At 41.3% G+C, this 22,145-nt stretch overlaps 1 protein-coding gene across 2 annotated transcripts in view; it reads left to right on the top strand.

Annotated features, from left to right (window-relative positions):
* Window positions 1-113: 113 nt before the first annotated feature.
* LOC128436534 (E3 ubiquitin-protein ligase SMURF2) overlaps window positions 114-22,145 on the top strand; it is a 67,000-nt gene continuing 44,968 nt past the window's right edge. For both annotated transcript variants that reach the window (XM_053418280.1, XM_053418279.1), the window contains exon 1: window positions 114-558. In XM_053418280.1, the coding sequence (XP_053274255.1) occupies window positions 507-558 (52 nt within the window). In that variant the 5' untranslated portion in view covers window positions 114-506. The remainder of the gene's footprint in view (window positions 559-22,145) is intronic.

Here is a 22,145-nt window from a genome sequence, read left to right as displayed (position 1 = left end):
AATTAAAACAGTACATGTGGGGTCGTGTTAGTTTCAATGAGCCGATGTGCGACCAGCTCTTATTATGAAAGAATCACCGGATGTGCTGCTGCCCCTCACCTCCCTCAGCCTGACTGTCTGCAGGATCAGGCTTCACCCCCCGACAACTTCAGTCTGAGCTACCCGGGCTGAGTGGACGTGTGTCCGGATGGAGGACGAGCCGCTCACCTGAACCAGCTCCAGTACTCGTGCTCTGCCGCATGAACCACACCAGGGACCCGTAGCTACGTGTATTGTGTTCTCAGAGGAAAGGGGCTCTGGATGAGAGTCATTCCATCGACATGACTGTGACACCATTACGTTGCATCAGTCAGCGTGATTTGCTATGGTGATATTCCAAGCTAACGCCGAGGCTAGCAGAGGGATTGTTTTGGGAGATACCTTCTTTTGAAATAAGCTCACACGGCGACACATGAATTAGTGACTTTTTGGTGATTTTCTTGGCTCACGCTGGAACACAGAGGGGGATGTCTAACCAAGGGGTGAGGAGAAACGGCCCAGTGAAGCTGCGGCTGACAGGTAAGCGAATTTAAACCCCCCTCCTGCGCTGCTAAACGCTAGCATGTTAGCCTGCTAGCCGAGCAGGTTAACTCCACATCTGCTGATGGTGAGCCAGCACACTGTCGAAGCTAATGTCGACATTTGTAATCCATATTAAACCTCGTGTGTATCATTATTAGTATCATTATCATCATTATTAGTAGTAGTGGTATTCATCGCACTTAACGTAAGGTAACTAACGCTAACCAGTTTAGCTGCTATGAAAGGCAATAAATGAGCCTAGCTCGTTATCAAAAACCAGCTCACGACTGTAACTGTTTAGACTGCAGGTTAACAAGTTAGCTGGCTAATGTTAACTTGCTGGTTTGCTCACTAAGTTAGCCTGGCTTTAAATGCGTAAACTCTGTATCAGTACGTCTGTGGTCACGTTAATCGACTCGCATGGTATCTCAGCGTGGTGTTTTTTGTGGTGATTTTCAAAGCCTGTTCATCCACATCGTCTCTGAAATCATATATCACTGGTACTCGTCCTCCTCCGTGCAGACATGTTCCAGGGACCATCTCCACTGTGGGGCCTCATACCTGAGCTTCAGGCTCAGAATTATATATAACAATTGTTTTCTTAACTTAACGTGATATCATACTTTCATCAATGACCTTGGTTAATACAGATGATATCTTTCATCGTGGACTGTAATGGTTTGTAACAGTGGAAACACTGAAAATGCATCACTAATTTAGATGCTGACCCAATTTGTTTATGGTATTTGCATTGTGTCACTTGGTAAACAGTGTCTGGTTTGCTCTGACAAACCGTCTTTTCAAGAGGGGGGGGGGCGTTTTAGGCTGAACCTGCATTGATGGATGTGTGCTGCGCTAGAACCAGATTTGAAACCTTTCTCCCTCACCATCTTCTGTTCACCATCGACTGCTGAAATGAGGTGAAGAATAACACACCTAAAAATGGCTTGCTCTGATGACATGTTTTTCAGCATGTAAGGTTTTTGTTTCTAAGACTGACAACCGTGCTGCATAATTCAAAAATTCCCCAAAATTGTTGTTCTAGCACAGTCTGATTTTAATGTAGGGTGGGTTAAATCATGGCAAGGAAGAGTCTTTCGTTCTGCAGAGAATCCTAAAAGTGAGCAACACGTTCGCTTACATATAAGGGGAGATTAATTCTGTTAAGAGTAATGAAAACTCAAAGACGTACCCGTCCGTCCTCCTGCTCCCCTGCCTGCCCTAGGTTTCTTTTTTTTTTCACCTCTGCATATGGAGAATGGTTTTAAGTGGGCTGCAGTGGTCTTCAGACGGAATCCCAGGAATGTGAAACCTCAGAGAGGAAATGGGAGTCTTTCTCCATCATAGACACATCCTCTGTCTGTCCTTCACCAGAGAGAACGGGTTAGCACAATTGTGTCTGTGTGTGTGTGAGAGGAGAGAGAGACATTGGGGTTCAACTGGTGACCACTGTGATGATCTGTGATGCTGAGTAATCATTTAGACTGCTGCATTCATTTACGCGTCTGATTCCTCATGCATTTAGACTTAACATCGCATACCAGCCATAGTCCTGTTTTACTCTGTGGTCTCATAGTGGGTATTTTTTGTTCTCTAAGCGAAAGAGGAAATCTGAAAGCGTGGCTGTAAAGGAGTTAGGGCATTTGCAATAGAATTATGGCCATTTGCCTAAACAACTACGGCTTCATTCTAATTTTCTGTACGAAAAATTATTGGCAAAAGTTGTTAATAGTCAAAAAGCCCAGAACGAATGTAAAAGACTACCTGTTATGTCGGTTGGTGACTTGCCTCAGGAGGTTGAATTCATCGGTTGGTGCAGTCTGTCGTCTCATTGCTATTTCCAAGGCTTCACCCTTGCTGGCCTCAATACATTCTCATTAAGTGTGAGCCAATCGAATAACATTAAAACAATGTTTGTAAAGTATCAACTATTTTGCTTCAGGATACTATTTTAATTTAAATTCTGTTTTGCAATTGTAGATTTCGAAGTTGTAAACTCTGTAAAGGCTTTTTACGATGCTGTCCCCAGTAATACATCTGTTTCAGCTTGGGCAAGTTACCCTTACACAGGCTCTTACTTTACATTCTAGCATTTTGCTGTTTAAAGACTGCACTTTACTTAAGATTCTTGATGATGCAAAAAAAAAAATCAACAGTGGTTCTTCGGATCAAAACCGAAGCTCATTCCTGATCGGTGTTTTTCTAACAGTGTTCCTCACAATATTATTAAATTGACAGATTTAATTATTAACTTCTCTCCCACCGAAGTGAAGCTTTAGCTGCATGCACACATTTGAACAAAAATGTTTCAATCAGTTGGATCGGACATTAAATGGACTGCACACTCTGCCAGGTGCTACACGAAGCCTAAACCGAGGTTGGTGATAACGTGTTTGACATGCATGCTCTGGACAACCTTCTTCTCTGGACATTGTTTGGAGTTCAAGAGAAAATGGCTCTTGATTGGTGCCACAGAGGTGCGACTGTCAAAGGTCCCTTTTAAACAGAGATCCTGCTATATTGTTATGCTGCTTTCGCAAGTTCACACTGAACTAAAGCCGGCTTTGTGTTGCCCCAGTGTGTGATGTAAAGATAAGGTGCTGTTTTTTCCATGACTGTCAAAGTTGTCTGACTGGCGACGAGGAGTGCACGTGACACTGTACAATCTTGTATCCTCTGCTTGGTTGTAGTGGTCACAGATCAGTCTTTATATTATCCTGCTAGAAACTGAGTTGGAGGAGATGAAGTGTGGGCGAGCCACTCAAATCACATCCTTGCAGAGTTCACGCAGCGAGTGAGTGTGTATGAAGCGCAGATCTGATCTGGAGCTTTCGTGTTGTCTGAACTAGAAACAACACAACAGCATTGGTGTCTTCATACCCGTTCTCCCTTTTACTCAGACACCTACTTGGCTCTGTGATCACCCCTGCTGCCGTAGAGCCAGAACAATTATGCCTCCCTGCGCATTTCATATAGATTGGAAGTTTGGAATAAAGGTCAACATTCTTGCCTTGAACATTTTATGTATAAGGGGCTATAGTTTCCCACCCTCACTGGGATCCCTCCTGTCATGGAAGTGGATTAGAATAGGCGTAGGATACACACTGCAGGATTTTACTGTATTCATCTCCAGGTTTGTCGTCACACACTGAATTCAAATGCCACCTTCTAAATGCTTTTATTTAGGGATCAGCTTTTCGATGCTTTAATTATTAATAATTATAATTACTGTTGTTTGAGTTTGCAGGGGGACCCTGTGTTGTCGTGTCCACATAGAATTTGCTGCCATGCTTGTAAGAGACCCATGTCGAGTTTTGAGAGCTGTTTTTCTTCATAACAGTTAGTTTATCTTCTCTCTGTCTCCTTTGTAGGAGGAATTGGTGTAGGGTTTTCTGAAATTAAACAAAAACATGGGGTTTTACCTCAGCTTCCTTATGTGGATTGAATCTGGAGTTCCTTAAAGGTTAACGTCATGAGATGTACGAGGCGATGAATCCGTCTCTCACCCCCCCCCCCCCCCCCCCCCACAGATATGGCCTCTTGGCCGCCCTGTGCTGCGGCTGCCTTTGCTACTAGGGAGGGAGTCTTTGTGATCCGTTTCATCCATTAGCCTCCAGTTGGCACATTGCAAGCAGGGAATCACTGGAAGAAATCATCTCAGGATTTTTCCTGTTGTGTGTGTGAGAACGCGACACTAAATCAAGCAAGGGAACCCACATGAGCTTTTTTCTTCTGTAGCGTTCGTCTGTGGGGTGTGTAGAGACTGCTTTTTGAGAGTTAAGGGTTGGGGTTAGAATTAGGTTTTGGTTCGGGAATGCACGTTGTTAATCAGTGTTCCCCATGGGAATAGTGAAATAGAGCTGTATGTTCCTCATTGCAACATTTTGGGAATCGAGTGCTGGAGCTCGTGTGTGTCGAAGAGGGAAAAAGCAGGAAGCTGGTGATTAAGATAAAGATCCAGCCTCCGTCCCCGGTCCGGCATTAGCGCTCGGGCAGAGTGCATTTTAGGGAAGTTATCAGGGGCCACTGTCAGCTTGCTTGTATGTGCAAGCACAATGTCCGTATTCTCACAACAGAAGTCCGACACACACTTTCACCTGCACACCCACACAGTCTCCCCTCATACGCACACAAGGTTCCACAGGATGCACTGTCAGCACGCAATGCTGAGCTAAATGAGGCCTGTCGACTCCAAAAAATATAAAGAATGAATGTTGCATAGAGTGCCCCATGGTGACAGGGAGAAACCAACAGGAGCTGTCAACTTTCAACGTATGATGTCCACATGGGGCTAAGATAATTATACATGATGGATAAGCTTTGATCACAGCAAAATGATGGGAGAAGTAAAAGATGTTTGAGGAGAGATGTATGTAAATGTTAAATATATGGGGTCATTTTGGATTTTTTATATCTAGTAAAGCCGCTTAAAATGAGATAAAAGAAAATACAGCTACAATAGCACACGAAGGGGAGCGCAAATTCTAACAGTCCCCTTATGAAACCACGTTTAAATGCACTAGATGTAGATTTTGTTATTTGGATGTGCACACAATTTCTGTCCCTAATTATGCATTTAAATGGATTCTTGCTTAATCTGTGAAAACAAAATACATCCTATCTCGCAATGTTAAAGAAAGTTAAGAAGATTAAAAACTGCATGCCTCCAAATAATGTAATGGGCTCTTTCTTTGAATGTTTCACACACACGTTTCATGAAAACACAGTCTGTAGTTTTTGCATAATCCTACTTACAAAAAAATCAACCATCTATCAATCAAACAAACATGACCTCTTTGGCCAATTATTATTGTATTCTCAGTTTGCCCGAATCTGTGATCGTAAATATATTTTTCCGTCTCACTATCTTCTCTGACTCACTTCATCTTCTTTAAACTGACAGTATTACTTCTGCTCTCCAGTTTTGACTTCCTCTCTGTATGATTTGAATATAAGCTGATTACATAGTCCTCTTAGTAGTGTAGGGACTTAGGCTGAGGATTTTCTGGTGCCGTTTCATGTCCAAGTGTCTTTTTTAAATATTTTTTAAATTTTTTAAACAACACAAAGGTTTGACGGGTGAAATGTGGACCCGAGTCAGTGATTGTGATTCATCAGCACACAATAGACATGAGTCATACAGCAACGTGTTTATTGTGTTGCTCTCAGTTTAATATATAACCCTTGGAGCCTAATTTTGGAGCCAACAATACTCAAAGTGCAGTTTGACCCAGTTATGAAGCGATTAAAAAGCACGGATCAAAAACTCTGCCTGCTGCAGAAATCACCTCAAAGATATTTGACTGTTGGTAAGATTTTCACCATGTTTATCTGCCTGTGCCTGCTGCAGTGTGTCATCAGGAGTCTCGGCGTCTCGCCTAATTCTCACATGACATCCACAGTTCCCTGCAAAAATAGACATGACATCATACCTGTAACCTTACATAAAACAACATTTTCAGGTGTATGGTACTCTCTCGCTCTCTCTTGCCCTAACTGAGGTTAAACAAAAACTGCTTCCTAGTTGCATATTTTCACTCTGCAGACCACTTATCAATGATGGATGATGGACTATTATTATTTATGGCCTTTTACAAAGGGAAACTCAATGGATAAACATAGGGCTGGTAGAAGCAGCAAGACTGTGCGAGCTGCAGCAGTTCTGCGAGGTAGCCGTCATGCACGTGCAACGCAGGCATAAGGAAGAAAGTTGCTCAATAACCTTAGCTGCCCAAACACTCAGACAAGTAAGCCTTTAGCTGTTCTATATCATCTAGCATCTCTACCTCAGCACATTGAAAAAGCAGTGCTTTGTAAATGGAGGTCAGCGATTTGTCTTCCTCTAGCTGTGTAAAGGCATAGAGTCAGTGCTTGTGTTCTTTCAGCTAGCATTCACTGCAGTATGATGTGTAGAAGCCTACTTGCTCATTTGCATACTGCTTACCTCCCCTTGCTGGATCAGACACTTCCTTTTTGACTTGACCTCTTGCGTTTCCCTGACCCTGTCTGTCACTGTGTATTTTGTACATGCAGTGAAGGACTGAGTGCTATTCTTCATCTGAGATTTGAAGGGAGGTGAATGTGCGAGAATAGATATTTTTTAGCTTGGAGAGTGTGTGTGTATACTATTCATTCTTGCTTGGTGGCCGATGAGTGTGTGTGTGTTTATGTACCTCAGCGCAAACATTTTGCACTTGATCTGTTGAGACAAGAGAGCAGCCCATATAGGGCAGTCCCCGGCTGCTGCTGTCAACCCCTCTGTCGTCAGCTCTTCTTCCACCGACTCACCTCGTCTTCGTGTCTTTCTCATATAATGAAGTCAACTCCATAAGTCGTATGAATATGGCCATTGTACATTGTGAAAACAGGCATTGTCACATCAATTTGAACCATAATCATTTAAGCATTTAGGGCTAGTTATGTTTTAGAGGTGCAATCAAAAGCAGCGAGTCTTAAATCACTGAATTGCAGTTCTCTAAAGCCTAAGTTTGGGCGCTAACCAAACATTTGGATTAATTAGATGTCTTTGGATAGTTCAGTGGGTCAGAAGTCTTCTTGCTGAGTTACTAAAGCAAGTCAGTTCCTCCCTCAGTCTCATTCCTCTCGCGTAATTATACATTTTACAGTTTTCCGACTTTTTCATCAACTGTGACGGGCATAATTCTTTGCTGAGGCACTGCGCTTAAGTCCTATAGTGGTCGGGAAAACCCTGCGGTTTCTTAGTTTCTCTCTCTTGAGATGCTTTGCCAAGTCTTTACTGCAGATGCCTCCAGTTGCTGCCTCTTTGTGGGTCTGTCTGCCTTCAGTGGTGTCTTCATTAAGTGTAAAGCAGGATCAATTGGCTTGAGGTAAAGTGACAGATACAACTGACAAGAATATTTCATTTATTTGCCCTGAGAAGCTGTTGGGTTTCTTTCCCAGCATGTTTTGGGTGCATTGTCCACCTGTACTGAATCTGATGTTTTGCAGGGTTAGGCTGAATGTGAGCAGACAGTGTAGCTCTTTCAGATCTCATCCTTGATAATCAGCAGTCGCATCATCAATTAACACCAGTGACCCAGTTCCATTGGCAGCCATACTTGCCCATACCATAACACTGCCTCCTCTGTGTTTGACAGATGGTGTGGTGTGCTTTGGCTCTTAAGGCATTCCTTTCACTCTTCATACTTTTCCCTTTCCGTCATTCTGGCTCAAGTTAATCTTGGTTTCATCCCACCAATTAATCTTGTTCAGAACCGACCAGCCTATTTTAAGTGTTGGAATTGGAATCTGAGGTAAACCCCCTTTATTTGCATTAATAAAAGCATCTCCTTTATGTAGACTCACTAACAGTGATATGTCTACCTCCTCTAGAATGTTCTTGAACTTGCAAGATGTTGCCAATTTTCGATCTTCACCAAGGAAAGGATTTTGCCATCATCTTCTCTTACCTGCCACTGTCTTTTAGGATGTGGGGATGGTTCGGCCATCCTTAAGGTCTCTGCTCCCTGTCTGATAGGTTGGTTGGTTGGTTTATCTCAACCTCCTTCACTTTGTCATGGGCCACATATAAAGAGTTTCCATGAACAGCTACCAAATGCAACTTGAACAATTTGATTCAACCAATCTTCTTGTGTCCCTGAGTTGCTTTGTGACAACACCCGCAATACAGATTACACCAGAAATTAATAAGAAAAGACGTGTGTTAGCTCAATTTCTGTAGAGCTCCGAATGAGTGAGATCTTTAACATTAGATTTCACTGTGTGCAGCCTCACTCTTCTACTGCAGGCACATGAGTCAAAAAGGGCCATGCTCACAGACGCCAGTCAGTCAGTCATTCAGTCAGTCAGCCAGCCAGCCAGTCAGCCAGCCAGCCAGTCTGTCACAGACATTCACGTTGTAGGGGCTGAAATGTAACCTTAAGGAAGTTATTAATAATGGAGTAAAGAATGTGTCTGTTGTGCACTGCTCATTTCATAAAGTAAAAAGCTGTATGTGGTGTCACATTGGTCAGACATCTATCTTGTTTTCAGAGCTTTCAATGTAAACCAGCCCTATAACTTGAGCGTTAACCGTCTTACTCTGTCCTCAATACTCTGGTGATTTTAACTCAACCAAGCAACTCTCATGGATATATATATATATATATATATATATATATATATATATATATATATATATATACTGAAAGGCTTTAGAATTGTAGAAGTGAATCTATCAATGTTGTGCTCAGCGTAGCCTCTCCTTGGAGAGCTATTAACTGTCTTACTGTTTAAGAAATGGTAATAAAAGGATGCAGAGACAAGATAAATTTAACATTTAAATGCAAATGAGTAAATAGAATTAAATGGATGTTTGTTGTTGTTGTCTTTAAATATGCACTATGAGGCAGCTATTGTATCGAATTACAAAATAATTGCAATCTTCTAAAAAAAGAGACAAAAAGCATGGTGCTCTAAACCATTCCCAGCCTTGGGGAGTAACCTAACAATAGTGATCAGGTTAGCACACAGAAGGCTTTGCGGTAGTGGTATATAACATTTCTTATTCTAATAGGATGCATTTATATGCTAAAACCCTGAATGCGGCTGGTCTATGCTTGCATCTGGTCCCCTGGGTCTCTGAGGCAGACGTTGGTGCTAGACTCTTATAATCAAGTGTGAAATGGTCTGAGTTTATTGGATGTATAAGAGCCCTTGTGTAAAAATGGAAGCACTGTGGCAAGACTAATTGGGCTGGTTAATGATCTGTGTTTCATTTACAGTGAACAACTTAGTCAAGTCATCTAGCTGTGAATCTGGTGGCATAATATCATCTGGTGTAAATGTTCAGTACTATAGATTAGTCTCTGTGCAAAGTCCTTGTCAGGAGAGAGATGATGCTCCCGTTGTGTGTGTGTGTGCGTGTGCGTGCGTGCGTCTGTCTCTGCTTGGTCTTGCCCCTACCGTCTGGGGTCACTGTGTTGTGGATATAATGTAGCTCTATACCTAAACTTCCTCCAGCTCTGTTTAGTCTGCATCACCAGCATAGGCTTCAATTGACCACACGCATATCACAGGTTCTATACACATTCACGCTCACGTGTCCCTCTTCATATGGATTCGTTTTATTCATTCTGGGACCCAGCTGTGTTTACGTTATCTGTTGTCAGTGAGTCTAAAAGGAAATACAGGAGACGACAGATTTAAGACCCAGCAAATCAGACAAAATTATAAGGCCCACTTTAATTAATTTGTAGTTAAAACGTTAAAACTTCGCACAGCACATTTGCTAATCCCAAATAACAGATGTATATCTCAACCTCAACTTAAAACTTGGTTTCGTCCCACCAATTAATCTTGTTGAGAACTGACCAGCCTAATATGAAAACTTGTTCATATCATTAATGTTTACATATCTTTACTGCATATGAATGTGGATACTCAATGAAAGGATGCTTACATATTTCTTTAACTACATAGTAATATAATACTTATCTGTAATATGTACGTTAAGATTGGTTTTAAGATTAAGAATTTGTTTTGGCGAGCTCACCCAAACATAGAGAAGAAAATGTTAAAAAATTTAAAATACATGACATGAAACATGTAAATAATGTGAGCCTTTTAATAATAGCCCTACTGACTGGTTTCCTACAATCTACAGACACTGAATCAGAGTGAGTATTTGTATTTATCTAACCCATGGTTCACTTGGCTGTGGGGATCTCAGTTACGGCTGTCTGGTTAGTTTGATGGTGGGAAACAGTAGGCTGTCTTTGCTCTCCATCTCTCTGTAACATGATCAGTTAACGATGAGTTAACACCAGTAAAGTACATTCCAAAGTGTGAGCTACCCGAAATCCACCGCTCTTTAAGATCTGACGGAGGCTTTGAGGCGTTAAACAGAGGTGATTGTTTTTATTCCTCTGTATCAGAATAAATTATAAATTGTCTTGGCATTGGGATCTCTAGAGTCAGAGCGATTTTGGCAATCCCTGCATACATATTGATCTACACAACAGTCAAATGTTTTATTATTGCAGCTTTTTAATCCAAGGATATCAAGAATATCTGTTTTTGCTGCTTCTTTACGACGCTCATCTTCAAATCAAGTGAAGCTTGTGTGAACACAGAGCTCCACACTGTTTTGGGCATCTTTCTCCTCTCCTCTCCTCAAATTTCAGTCCCAGGTTTCTGCTGCGTGGAATCATACCCCGCTGTTTCATTGATACATTTGTTTTCTGGTGACTCTAGGATTTTACTGTTAGAGTTGGCACATTTATCACAACCACAGAAAAGCAGGCATAGATGAGGACTTTTCTGGAGTGACGCCAGCTGCATGCAGCTGGTCAGCCCTCTAATAACTCACAATGAATGCTTCTTGATATCTGATCGGCCCTTGATGATTTGTTTGGAGACATAACTGTCAGCAATGACAAATTCAAGCTGGCTCAGGATGTTCAGACGCGGTCTTTGTTTCTCAGCAAAGCACTGTATTTTAAGAAGAGTTTGGTCTATTAGGAGACTGTGAGTCAGTGATGAAATCTCACCGGGGCACCACAAGTCTCATAATTCAGCTTTACGACTCTTTGCGCATTTGACCATGTAACACACGGGGAGATTACAAGCCTTCTACCACACCAAAACTTGAGGGTCCAATGAACATTTAGCTTCAGGATAAAGCTTGCCTATTTACAGGTGCACTGAATACAAAGAATACATAGGTATGACTGTATTGGCGGCATGTTTATCATGTCACAATATAACCTATGTTCTTGCCTTTATTTGTATTAATATGTTTGTGAAACTTTGTCTGCAGGCTCTGGTTGTTACAGTTAATACTACAGTTTTTCTGCTTTACAAATTACTTAAGAACTTGGTGTCATCTGTGTACTGCAGAGCAGGAAAATGGAAAGACTGAACACCTCAGTATTGCATAACCTTGCCTCGGACTGGAGAGGAGGTGGGCTTCAATATGCAGAATACATTAAACTTTCCAAGTGCTTCAGGAGGATTTTCCCGCAGAATATGGAGAAGTATCACGTTTTTCTTTTCATAGGGCTAGAGCATAATATTTCTGACAGCCTCTGCCTTATGAGGGAAGGCAAAAAAAAAAATCTGAGTCTTAAAAACTTAATTTGGAACATGTGCAAAAGCAGGTAATAGGTCTACAGATTTTGTTCCACCCCGACTGGGTTGCTCTCACACTTTAATGCGTCCTACCTATCTCTGTTCCTTTCACTGCCTGAACTCTCTGACTCCCCACTGCAGCCTCTCATCATGTGTCTCTGTATCCTGCGTTTTTCTCTTCTGTCTTTTTACCCTCTTCTTTTTGCAAACAGGATGTCTCTCATCTCTCTGTCATTTCTCTCGTCTCTTTCCTCTCCCTCTCTCACCCCCGGATCTTGTCCAGACAGTTGACAGACAAATCTGCCGGTGTGGCTCCAGTTTTGTGTTTTTTTTTCTTTATCTGTTTTCAACTTGTGATGTACACACACACACACACACACACACACACACACACACACACACACACACACACACACACACACACACACACACATGTGCATCAGCACAAACATACTTCCTGTACTGGTCCCTCAACACAGTACAGTACTCTGACAGTGTTTGATAAAGTTTGCTTGGTGACCCTAAGAAGTCTGTTGTGGGATTCCAGGGACCCTTTGCAAAAATTATTACTTTACTTGACATTCAGTCACTCAAAAGTATCATAAACCATCCAATAAAGTCTTTAAGTTACACAATTTATTCCAAATCAGGAGTACAAGGAACACATGATGCCAAATCAATAATCATGTTTATGTTAATCTGAAATAAATAGCAAATCATACAGGATTGCATTGTATTGATGGGGCCAAGAAATGTTCTTTGTAGATCAATTTTTTTTGTCAAAGACGGTTTTGCTTTGAAATCACAGAACAATGTTGAATCAGGCATATTAGTAAAAAACTGAAACCAAAAAAGAATGTTCTAGTGTTTCTCTTTGATTCCTAGAAAATGAAAAATCTGTACAGTACACAACATCAAAGAAAGAAGATCATCTTCAGATTAGTCACTGTTGCTACGCCAGAATCATAAATATTAACTAGTGTGGATAAAGACAACGCTTTTAATTTCTCACTGGTATTTCTGGAAAATCCCAGTGGATGCAGGAAGACAGATTCGACTTTATGGATCACACTTTCCTCCCCCTCACTTTCCCCCTGCTACTGTTTCTGCAGTCACATTACCCTTGTGTGTGTGTTGTGAACCACTCAGCAAGACGACTGCACACACCCACCCACACACACACACACTCACTGACACTGCCACTCAAATCACACTCTGTGTCTGTGTTTTCAGTTAAACTGTGGGAGAGAGGCAGTCGGACTATATGAGAAATACAGTGGTTTGTGTTGTGAAGATGAGGATCAGGTAACTCGGACAGTGCCGGTGTGCCACACCATCCCACTCTGCTCTTTACATAATCATAATAACTGAAGGATTTGCCACCTGTTAACCAAGGTTTAGATGTAAAGAAAGAAGATTTGTAGCAATAATGCCGGACTAGACTTTAAGCCTTGGAGCATCGGTTGTGCACGTGTGTGTATTGGAATGTGGGGTGTATCATCAGCAGGCTAATCCGGCGGAGCAAATCATCAAACGTCTTGGCGGACATTAGAAAATACTGGTGGTGTTATTCATGATCAATCTCTTGCATTGGAAGAATGAGAGACACATACTCGCCATTGTCACGCTGTGCTTGATTTGATGTGCATGTGAGCAACTACATTCACGATGCAGCCGGTTTGTATACGCAAACGCATGTTTTAAACAGCAAGTATATCTCTGGCCTAACAGTAAATCAACATTACGTGGCTTCATTCTTATGCCTTTTTTTGTCTTTTCTTAAAAGCTATTTTTTCTTATTGGTGACTTTCATAGAATTTTTGCTGTGTACAGTACACTGCAGTCGTGTTCAGTGGCAAGTTTACTGTTTGAACCACTTGCTCAATATAGCTGTAAAAACAACTGTGTGTTATTGAAACTTTTGCAGAGGTAGCCGCAAGGTTATGATTCTGTCAGAGTTTGAATTTTTATGAGTAAAGCAGGCCTTATTGTGGAGGTCACTAATTAGGCATGGAAATGAGTGGAAAATGTATTACTTTATATGCAACCAGTGTTGCCCCATGCTAAATAAAGCACTGTCCTCATTGGTCATTACTGTGGTCTATGTGAACCAAATATGGTCAGGTTCGCTCTTGTTGTAAGTGATTTGGTGCCACACATCACCACCATCCAGCTACACACAACAAAAAGCCTTGGAATCCGCTGTCAGTCTGCCTGGCTCAGTTGAATATTCATGTGTACACAGAGAGATGAGGAAAACTCCTATAGCCTTAAATAAACTCTCTCCATCCTATTCACACTCTGACAGAAAACATGGGCAGCACTGCCCCACCTCCTTCTCTGTGTTGTCGCTTACTTTCTCTCCAACCCCCATCTTCACAATAGCCATCTGTCTCGCACCAATTCAGTCTCACATCTAACCACTGTTGGTTGACTTGCTCCCCTCACCCTTGTCTGCTGTCAGCAGCATAGTGCATATAATGGCAACATGAATAGAATGGTATTTGGTGCAACTGTCATTCACTGTAGTATGTCAACTACAGGTGAAAATACTGCCCCGGTTTTCCAGTGGTTACAGAAAGGTACACTGTGAAATGTCTTAGATTTGTTTTTCAAATCATTGCATAATTAGATAAATAAATCCTTAAATTAACCTAAATTTCCTTCTTATTCAGCAGTAATTCAGTAATGAAACATTGTTTGGAAAATATCCCAACTCTGTTGCAGAAGTTCAACACTTTGTTTATTTTCAGGGCTTCATTTACTTCCGTTGCTGCAGAAAAAGTGCAAGTTCACCCTGTTGAAGGCCTGTTTCCTTTTAAACATACAAGATTTTTCAGTTTTCAGTGACCTAAACTTTACTAAATTACCTGTAGTTTATTAACGATGTAGAGACGCAGTCTAATGACTCACTATTTTGGCAGTGGCTGTTCCATATTGACAGTGGCTGGTGCGACTGGTGATGATATACGGGAAACCATGTCCAACACTCGTGTAGGACCTATTCACACTGCATCTATTTGTTTGAGTCCAAACCAATGGTCGGTTCTCCCTGCTGTACTTTTTGTTCTGCTTTACACTTGTTGAAATTGAATGGAATAACTTGTGAGTCATTATAATCACAGTCTTTATTGCCCTTTCTTTTACCCCCCGCCCTTCATTTTCCTTCATATTTTCACGTTTCGTTCCTCTGTTTTATTTTTCCCAATTCCCTCTTCCATCCCCACAGTTCTACTCTTTTATTGCTCTTCTTCCCTCCTCTTAGTTCTCTCTAGATGCCCGCCTCCCCACCCCAACCTCTGAATACTCTTTTCCACTTCATAATCATGGTCGTCATCTCATTCTGCCTCTGTCTTTTCTCATTCCCTTATGTCTAAGGGCTAACGGACCATACAGAGACAGATGAATCCTGGCATCCATATGGGAATAAACACACACATTCACACAAATGGAGCGCAGACATACTGTATACACAAGCCTATTATTTATGCGCACAGATACACAAACACACAATCCTGGGTGGCTTTGAAGCACCTTAAGGAGGGGAGCTGGGGAAGCTTTAATGTAACGCCTGCTCACAGAGCATCACTTGGCTGCATTCAAACTTTTCAAAGATCATGTAAATATAACAAGAAAAAAACATCTTGTGCAAACAAGATGTACAGTATGTTGATTATCATAATCTAGAATAAGACACCAACTAAAGCCATAGCATTTCTTTTAAATTATCTAATCCTGCGTTTACATTTGTTGTGTCTGTGAACTTGTTAGAGGAACAGCACAACAAGTCTTTTCTCTCCTCTTTTGCTCTAGCCATATCCACATATCGATGCAAGGAAATCCCTCTCGGTGAGACTCATAGGCAGCAGTCTCATGTGCTTAAATCCAAGAATTCCGAGCTGCATTCCTGAGACAGTTGTTACATGAATCATTTACAGTATGGACAAACGGTCTGTGCTCATAAAGATACTAAACCAACTTTACATCAGCTCAAGCCACGTGCGGATAAAATAAGCGATCTCCCAGCTATTCGTGCACCTAATGAGTCACATGGGAATGACTTTCCTGTGGAATGATATTATACCTGACTCTATCTAAATTAAAGTTCAATCTGAATGCTTCCTATATGAGTATAGCAGTTACTTTGTGACTCATGCTTTAGATGAGCTTAAATACCCCCGGCTTATTTCCTCGCCCGTATTTCTTTTATTTCTTTATCCCTCGCTCCGTCCTTTTCTCTCTGCTTCATGTCACCTTTCTTTCTTACTTTCCGACCACCTTTGCACTTCATCTGTTCCCTTTGATTCAGCCTGCCTACCCCAAAAAACTATTTTACCTTATAGCCCATGTTCTTTTTCATATTTATCTGTACACATCACCTCAATCTCTGACCTTTTTTGAAATATATAGTCAGAATACAATGGCAGATTCTTATAGACTGTATATAAACAAATGAAGCCAAAATATTCTGGATATGAATACTGCCATCTTGCGTGGGACATGTCATTTGGAGCCCGAGTCTGCAGAGTAGTAATCTGCTGATCTGTGGGTGTGTTGTTATTTATATATAATGTACATTCTCTGTTCTAACTGGACAGTTGGTTACGTATTCATGGGCTGCTAGACAGACCAATGCATTTGATTAGTTTGTCGATTCCAATCTTCTGTTTTATTTCTTGGTAACTAATCGAGGTTGTAGAGAACTGGGAAGCCAAATACTTAACAATCAAATTGGCTCCATTTTGTTAAAGTTGCGTAGTTGTAAACAACACCAGCTTCTGTTTCCAATGGAATCAAGATGATTGTAATTGGCTTTCACCAGGCTGTTGCTCACACTGCAGCTGAGGATAGGTTTCCCCATGTAGTGTAGCTGGAGTTTTTTTAAGTTTGTGGAGCTCTGCATGAGATAAGATTGATTTCATTCACAATGAACAACCATCGCTGTCCCAGCTTGTAGAATCTTTGAGTGATATGATATGTTTGTATTAGTGAATGAGCCAATAGGACAAAGGCTTTTTGGCATTTTGCACTCCAAAATGTATCCCTTGCAGTATACTGTGGGGGTTGTGTAATTCAATGTCTAGTGAGAAGAGGAGCAGTAAAATCAAAATCATTCGTCCTGATGACATGGCTGGACCGACAGTTGGTTTACTCTTGTCTGCCTGCAGGGCGTCCTGTCTTCCTTTGCTGCTAAAAATATAACTGTACAGAAATAGAGATCCAATGCAGGGTAAATCAATCAACCTCCATTTATGGACTAAATTCACCAAAAAATGAAAGGCACACTTGCAGATAGATGGGGTGGTTGAACTTCAGCCAATGAAATTTATAAAAAAAGATTTCCAGACATCCTCCTGATAATGGTACTCTAAGGATGTAAGTGCAGACTGGCAAATTTCCTCAACTTTCAGACTTAATTCTTGTCAACGCTGCTCCATCTTTTATCCCTCCCCTTCTCTCCTGTCATCTCCTATTATATCTCTCTCTGCCATCCCTGCTACTCCTTTGTCAGTGTAAACCCTGCCGTTTTGTCACTGTCATTGAATCTCTCCTCCAAACTACCCTCTCCCCTTTCTTTTTTTAAATTAACATATTTGTTCACAAATAGACAAGAAAAAGAACAGATATAATCATTAGAACTATACAACACAAAGGGAGTACACGTGACGTTACAGACAAAATATATACAATATAATAAATTTAAATATAACTACTTGTTTAGAGTTCAGTGTATCAATCACCTTCTCCCCTCCCCCCCTCCCTCTGCATTCCCATTCCCTTTCTCCCTCTCCGCTGTCTGCGTTCCACAGATTTGTGACTCTTGATAGACCTCTTCTCTTCCCCTCCTCACATTCCTCCCCCTCTCCCTTCTCCATTCCACCGTAGTTTCCTACCTCCAGATGAACACTTTGTCTTTACCTCCTCACCCCTCTCCAGCCCAGCCCTCCTCCCCGGTGTAGCGATTACGTTCCACCCCAGATTCCTGACTCCTTTCTGTTGGCGTCTCCTTGGGGCAGCGGAGAGGGGGAGTAGGAGGGGGAGTGTCAGCTGTAGACTGCTGGCCTCTTAAATGAATGACATAATTGGCATCCCGAGCATTCGCTGGGCTGGAAAGAGGCTGAGGGTGGGAGTCTGGGAAGGAAGTGCAATGTAGATTAGAAGCCGACTTTGGCGACACTGCCCAATTTTAGAGACCCATAAATGCGAATTCACTCCACAACACTATTATTTTTTGCAGAGTGCACTGGCAGCAGAAACACAAAAGTTGGTCACGCACACATAGAGTACTTGTGCTTGACACTTTTCCAAACATGCATTCTCCGTGTTTTCTATAGAATGAGCCATTCCGCCAGGGAGGCGTGAGGAGGGGAAGAGGAAGTATTTTGTTTAACTATTGGACAATGCTGTGAGTGAGCCAGCGTGGCGCTGTAGCAAGAGTCATAACAGTGAAGAATATGGGCCTTCTCTTTTTAAATATATATGACTGTCACTAATGATTCGGGGGGTGTCAGAGGTATTTACATATGGGTATTTATGTGTGTGTGTATATATATATATATATAAAGTATTGCATACGTAATAAGTATCTCTTTCAATCCAAATATAACTATGATTACACATTTTCGGTAAGTTTAAACCTTAGTGATGCCACATCCTGTGATCATGTGATGCAGTATGACCTATTTAGTCTAGAGAACATTTTGTTGTTCTCAAATCATATAATGCAATTATGCTCTAATATAAAAACATTTTTGGAAATATAAAATGTGTGTGAAACCTGCGGAGTATAGTACCCTGGTTCACTGTGGATCGGCTCGCATCAGGTGAGGAGTGTGCACAGGTAAGAGGAATCAAATTCTGGCTTTGTGCCACTTTTCATTACTTGATAACCTAGTTTTTGGAGGCGTGCCTTCAAAGTTTGACTTTCACCCTGTATTATTATTACACTTTGATGGTGTTTGGGTAACATTTTCAGTCAGTTATAACCTGGGCCCTAAATTACCCTAACCATTGTGAGGAGAAGTTTGCAGTTCCAGGTCATTGCCTGTCTCATGTAAGCACTCATCTCAGGAGAGATTCATGTTTATGTTGTTGTTTTCTAATCTAATTAATGATCAGTCTTGACGCCACACCATGAACTGATGATATCTCATGTCATATCTCATCACTTTAGTATTATGGGTTTAATTGGGCACTTTATTTATCCCTTCACAGAATCGCAGTTTAAATTTGATCAATGGTTTGGACACTCACCTCTGGTTGATTTATTGTATTCAAGATATTATTTAGGTTCACTGGTGCAGACTCATTAAACTTTTTATGATTCAAAATTGCTCCCCAATAACTTGCCCTAATATACCAGGTGCAGCAGAATTAGCTGCACAGCAAATCAGACACACTTTGCACTAAAATAGTGGATAATCATAGGACCACCATCACTCCATAACAGCATCGTCATCTAAGTACAGCGAGGGGATGCTGATGCAGCCCGGGTTGACTGACCTGTCCTTGTAGTGCTTGAATTAAGTGAACAAATGAACCACAAATGGCTTTGCCTCGCTGTGGAGTTGACAGTACAATCACGCAATGTCAACAACCCCTTTGGTCTAGGGCACAGCGGCCCAGCTGTGGTTTGTTAATGTTAACACTGAGTGCGAGAGGCATGCTGGTGGTTCAGTGAACTGCACTTGGCAAATCATACACTTTTGTGAACTTGAATACAGCTCATGTCCTTTTGTCCTGCAATCATCTTTCTAACAAACATAATTACAGAGTAATTTCTGTAAAATGCAGTTTGTTTTACTGTGTTGTGTAGTTAAGGTGTGAACCTTTACAATTGTGATGCAAATCCCCACAGTTCTTAAAATACCACTGATACCACTCAGAATAAATGTGCATTGGGACTGAACATGTTCTTAAAAAAAATAAGCTATTTCAGTGTATATAAAAGCACTAATTTGGAGGCCTCTACCAATTCTACTGCCGCTATTCCACCATATATTTATGCTAAACTGAATTATTGCATATTAAAATGAACTTCGAGTCCTATTTAAAATAAAAAAACATATAAACCATGGACAAAGTAATATGGAAAACACATATATAACTTGAGGGTTTCATTTAATCATATTCCTATCGCGATAACAAAGCTATGTTCAAGCTAAAACGGTCAGATCCATCGAAGGCTACACTGTTTTGGATTTTAGCATCTGACTCGTCCCACCCCCTACCCCTTTCCCCAACAAATGGCACAGGCGACAGGAGACGGTACAAATCGCAACTCTGAGACTCCCTTGAGAAAACAAATTGGAATCCCCTGACACCCCCCTGCCCGAGTCAGTTAATGACCTTTCACCCTTTGACCAGAACTAACGGCAACCTTCAGTCTGACCTTTATCTTCAGACAGATGGAGACGCTGCAAAGCTCCCGCCTCTCTTACTGCCTCTCTTTAAGGGCAGAAGCAATGTTTTGTAATGAATGATGAGGGACTCTTGCTTATTGTAATGCATAATGTAATTATCATTCATCTTGATTTATGTAAAAAGCAGCGTGGCATCAGCTTGGCATCAGTGTGGCTGTGTTTATCTGTAGTATGACTCTTACTGCAGAGGGGGTTTCCATTCTGCAAATTATAATGATTGCATATTATTACATTATACTACAAATGTTGCTGCTACAAACATAGGGAATTGTTATATTTGTCCCGGTGACAAGGATTTTTACTGGCGACTCGTCTTTTTGGTATCTCATGGTAATGACACACGGGATAATTACATCTTTGAAAAACATTTAACTGATAGTCATACAGTGCCTTGCATAAGTATTCACCCCCCTTGGACTTTTTCCCATTATGTACTGTTACTAACTGGAATTCAAATAGACTTAAATAAACTTTTTCCCGTTTGATCAACAAAACATGCATAGTACTTTGGAGGTGCAAAATAAATTTTATTGTGACACAAACAATAATGAGAACAAAAAAGTTGACATCTGTTGGGTGCATAAGTATTCACCCCCCTGTGTCAATACTTGGTAGAACCCCCTTTCGCTGCAATTACAGCTGCAAGTCTTTTGGGGTATGTCTCTACCATGTCTCTACCAGTCTCTTTGCACATCTAGAGATGGAAAGGTTTGTCCATTCTTCTTGGCAAAAAAGATGAAGCTCAGTCAGATTGGATGGAGACCGTCTGTGAACCGCAATCTTCAAGTCTTGCCATAGATTCTCTATTGGATTGAGGTCTGGGCTTTGACTGGGCCATTTTAAGACATTAACATTCTTTAATCCAAACCATTCCTTTGTAGCTCTGGCTGTATGTTTAGGGTCATTGTCCTGCTGGAAGATGAACCTCCGCCCCAGTCTCAAGTCTTTTGCAGACTGCATCAGATTTTCTTCAAGGATTTCCCTGTACTTGGCTCCATCCATCTTTCCCTCTATTCTGACCAGTTTCCCTGTACCTGCTGAAGAGAAGCATCCCCACAGCATGATGCTATCACCACCATGTTTCACTGTTGGGATGGTGTGTTCAGGGTGATGGGCAGTGTTGGGTTTTCGCCACACATAGCGTTTTGCATTGAGGCCAAAAAGTTCAATTTTGGTCTCATCTGACCAGAGCACCTTCTTCCACATGTTTGCTGTGTCTCCCACATGGCTTCTGGCAAACTCCAAACGGAATTTTTTATGGATCCCTTTCAACAATGGCTTTCTTCTTGCCACTCTTCCATAAAGGCCAGATTTGTGGAGTAGACGACTAATAGTTGTCCTGTGGACAGATTCTCCCACCTCAGCTGTGGATCTCTGCAACTCCTCCAGAGTAACCATGGGCCTCCTGGTTGCTTCTCTGATTCATTTTCTCCTTGTCCGACTCTTCAGTTTGGGTGGACGGCCTCCTCTTGGTAGGTTTGCGGTTGTGCCATATTCTTTCCATTTTCTTATGATGGATTTTATGGTGCTCAGAGAGAAGTTCAAAGCTCTGGATATTTTTTTATAACCTAACCCTGCTTAATTTTTCTCCACAACTTTATCCCTGACCTGTTTGGTGAGCTCCTTGGTCTTCATGATGCTGTTTGTTCAGTAATGATCTCCAACAAACTCTGAGTCTGTCACAGAACAGGTGTATTTATACTGAGATTAAATTGCAGACAGGTGGACCCTATTTACTAATTATGTGACTTGCAAATGTGACTTGTGAATGCAATTGGTCGCACCAGATCTTTGTTAGGGGTTTCACAGTAAAGGGGGTGAATACATATGCACTCAACACTTTTCAGATTTTTATTTGTAAATAATTGTGAAATCCATGTAATATTTCCCCCCACTTCCAAATGATGCACAATTTTGTGTTGGTCCATTAAATAAACTCACGATGAAATAAATTTTAATCTGTGGTTATACCATGACAAAATGTAGAAAAGTCCAAAGGGGGTGAATACTTATGCAAGGCACTGTATATATAGCCTCTAACTCATCGTGTGGCACAAGCAGTAAAATGCG

This window comes from Pleuronectes platessa, chromosome 3 (assembly GCF_947347685.1).
Source record: "Pleuronectes platessa chromosome 3, fPlePla1.1, whole genome shotgun sequence".
Lineage (NCBI taxonomy): Eukaryota > Metazoa > Chordata > Actinopteri > Pleuronectiformes > Pleuronectidae > Pleuronectes > Pleuronectes platessa.
Note: the sequence above shows the minus strand (reverse complement) of the source record. Positions and strands in the feature narration are given on the sequence as shown.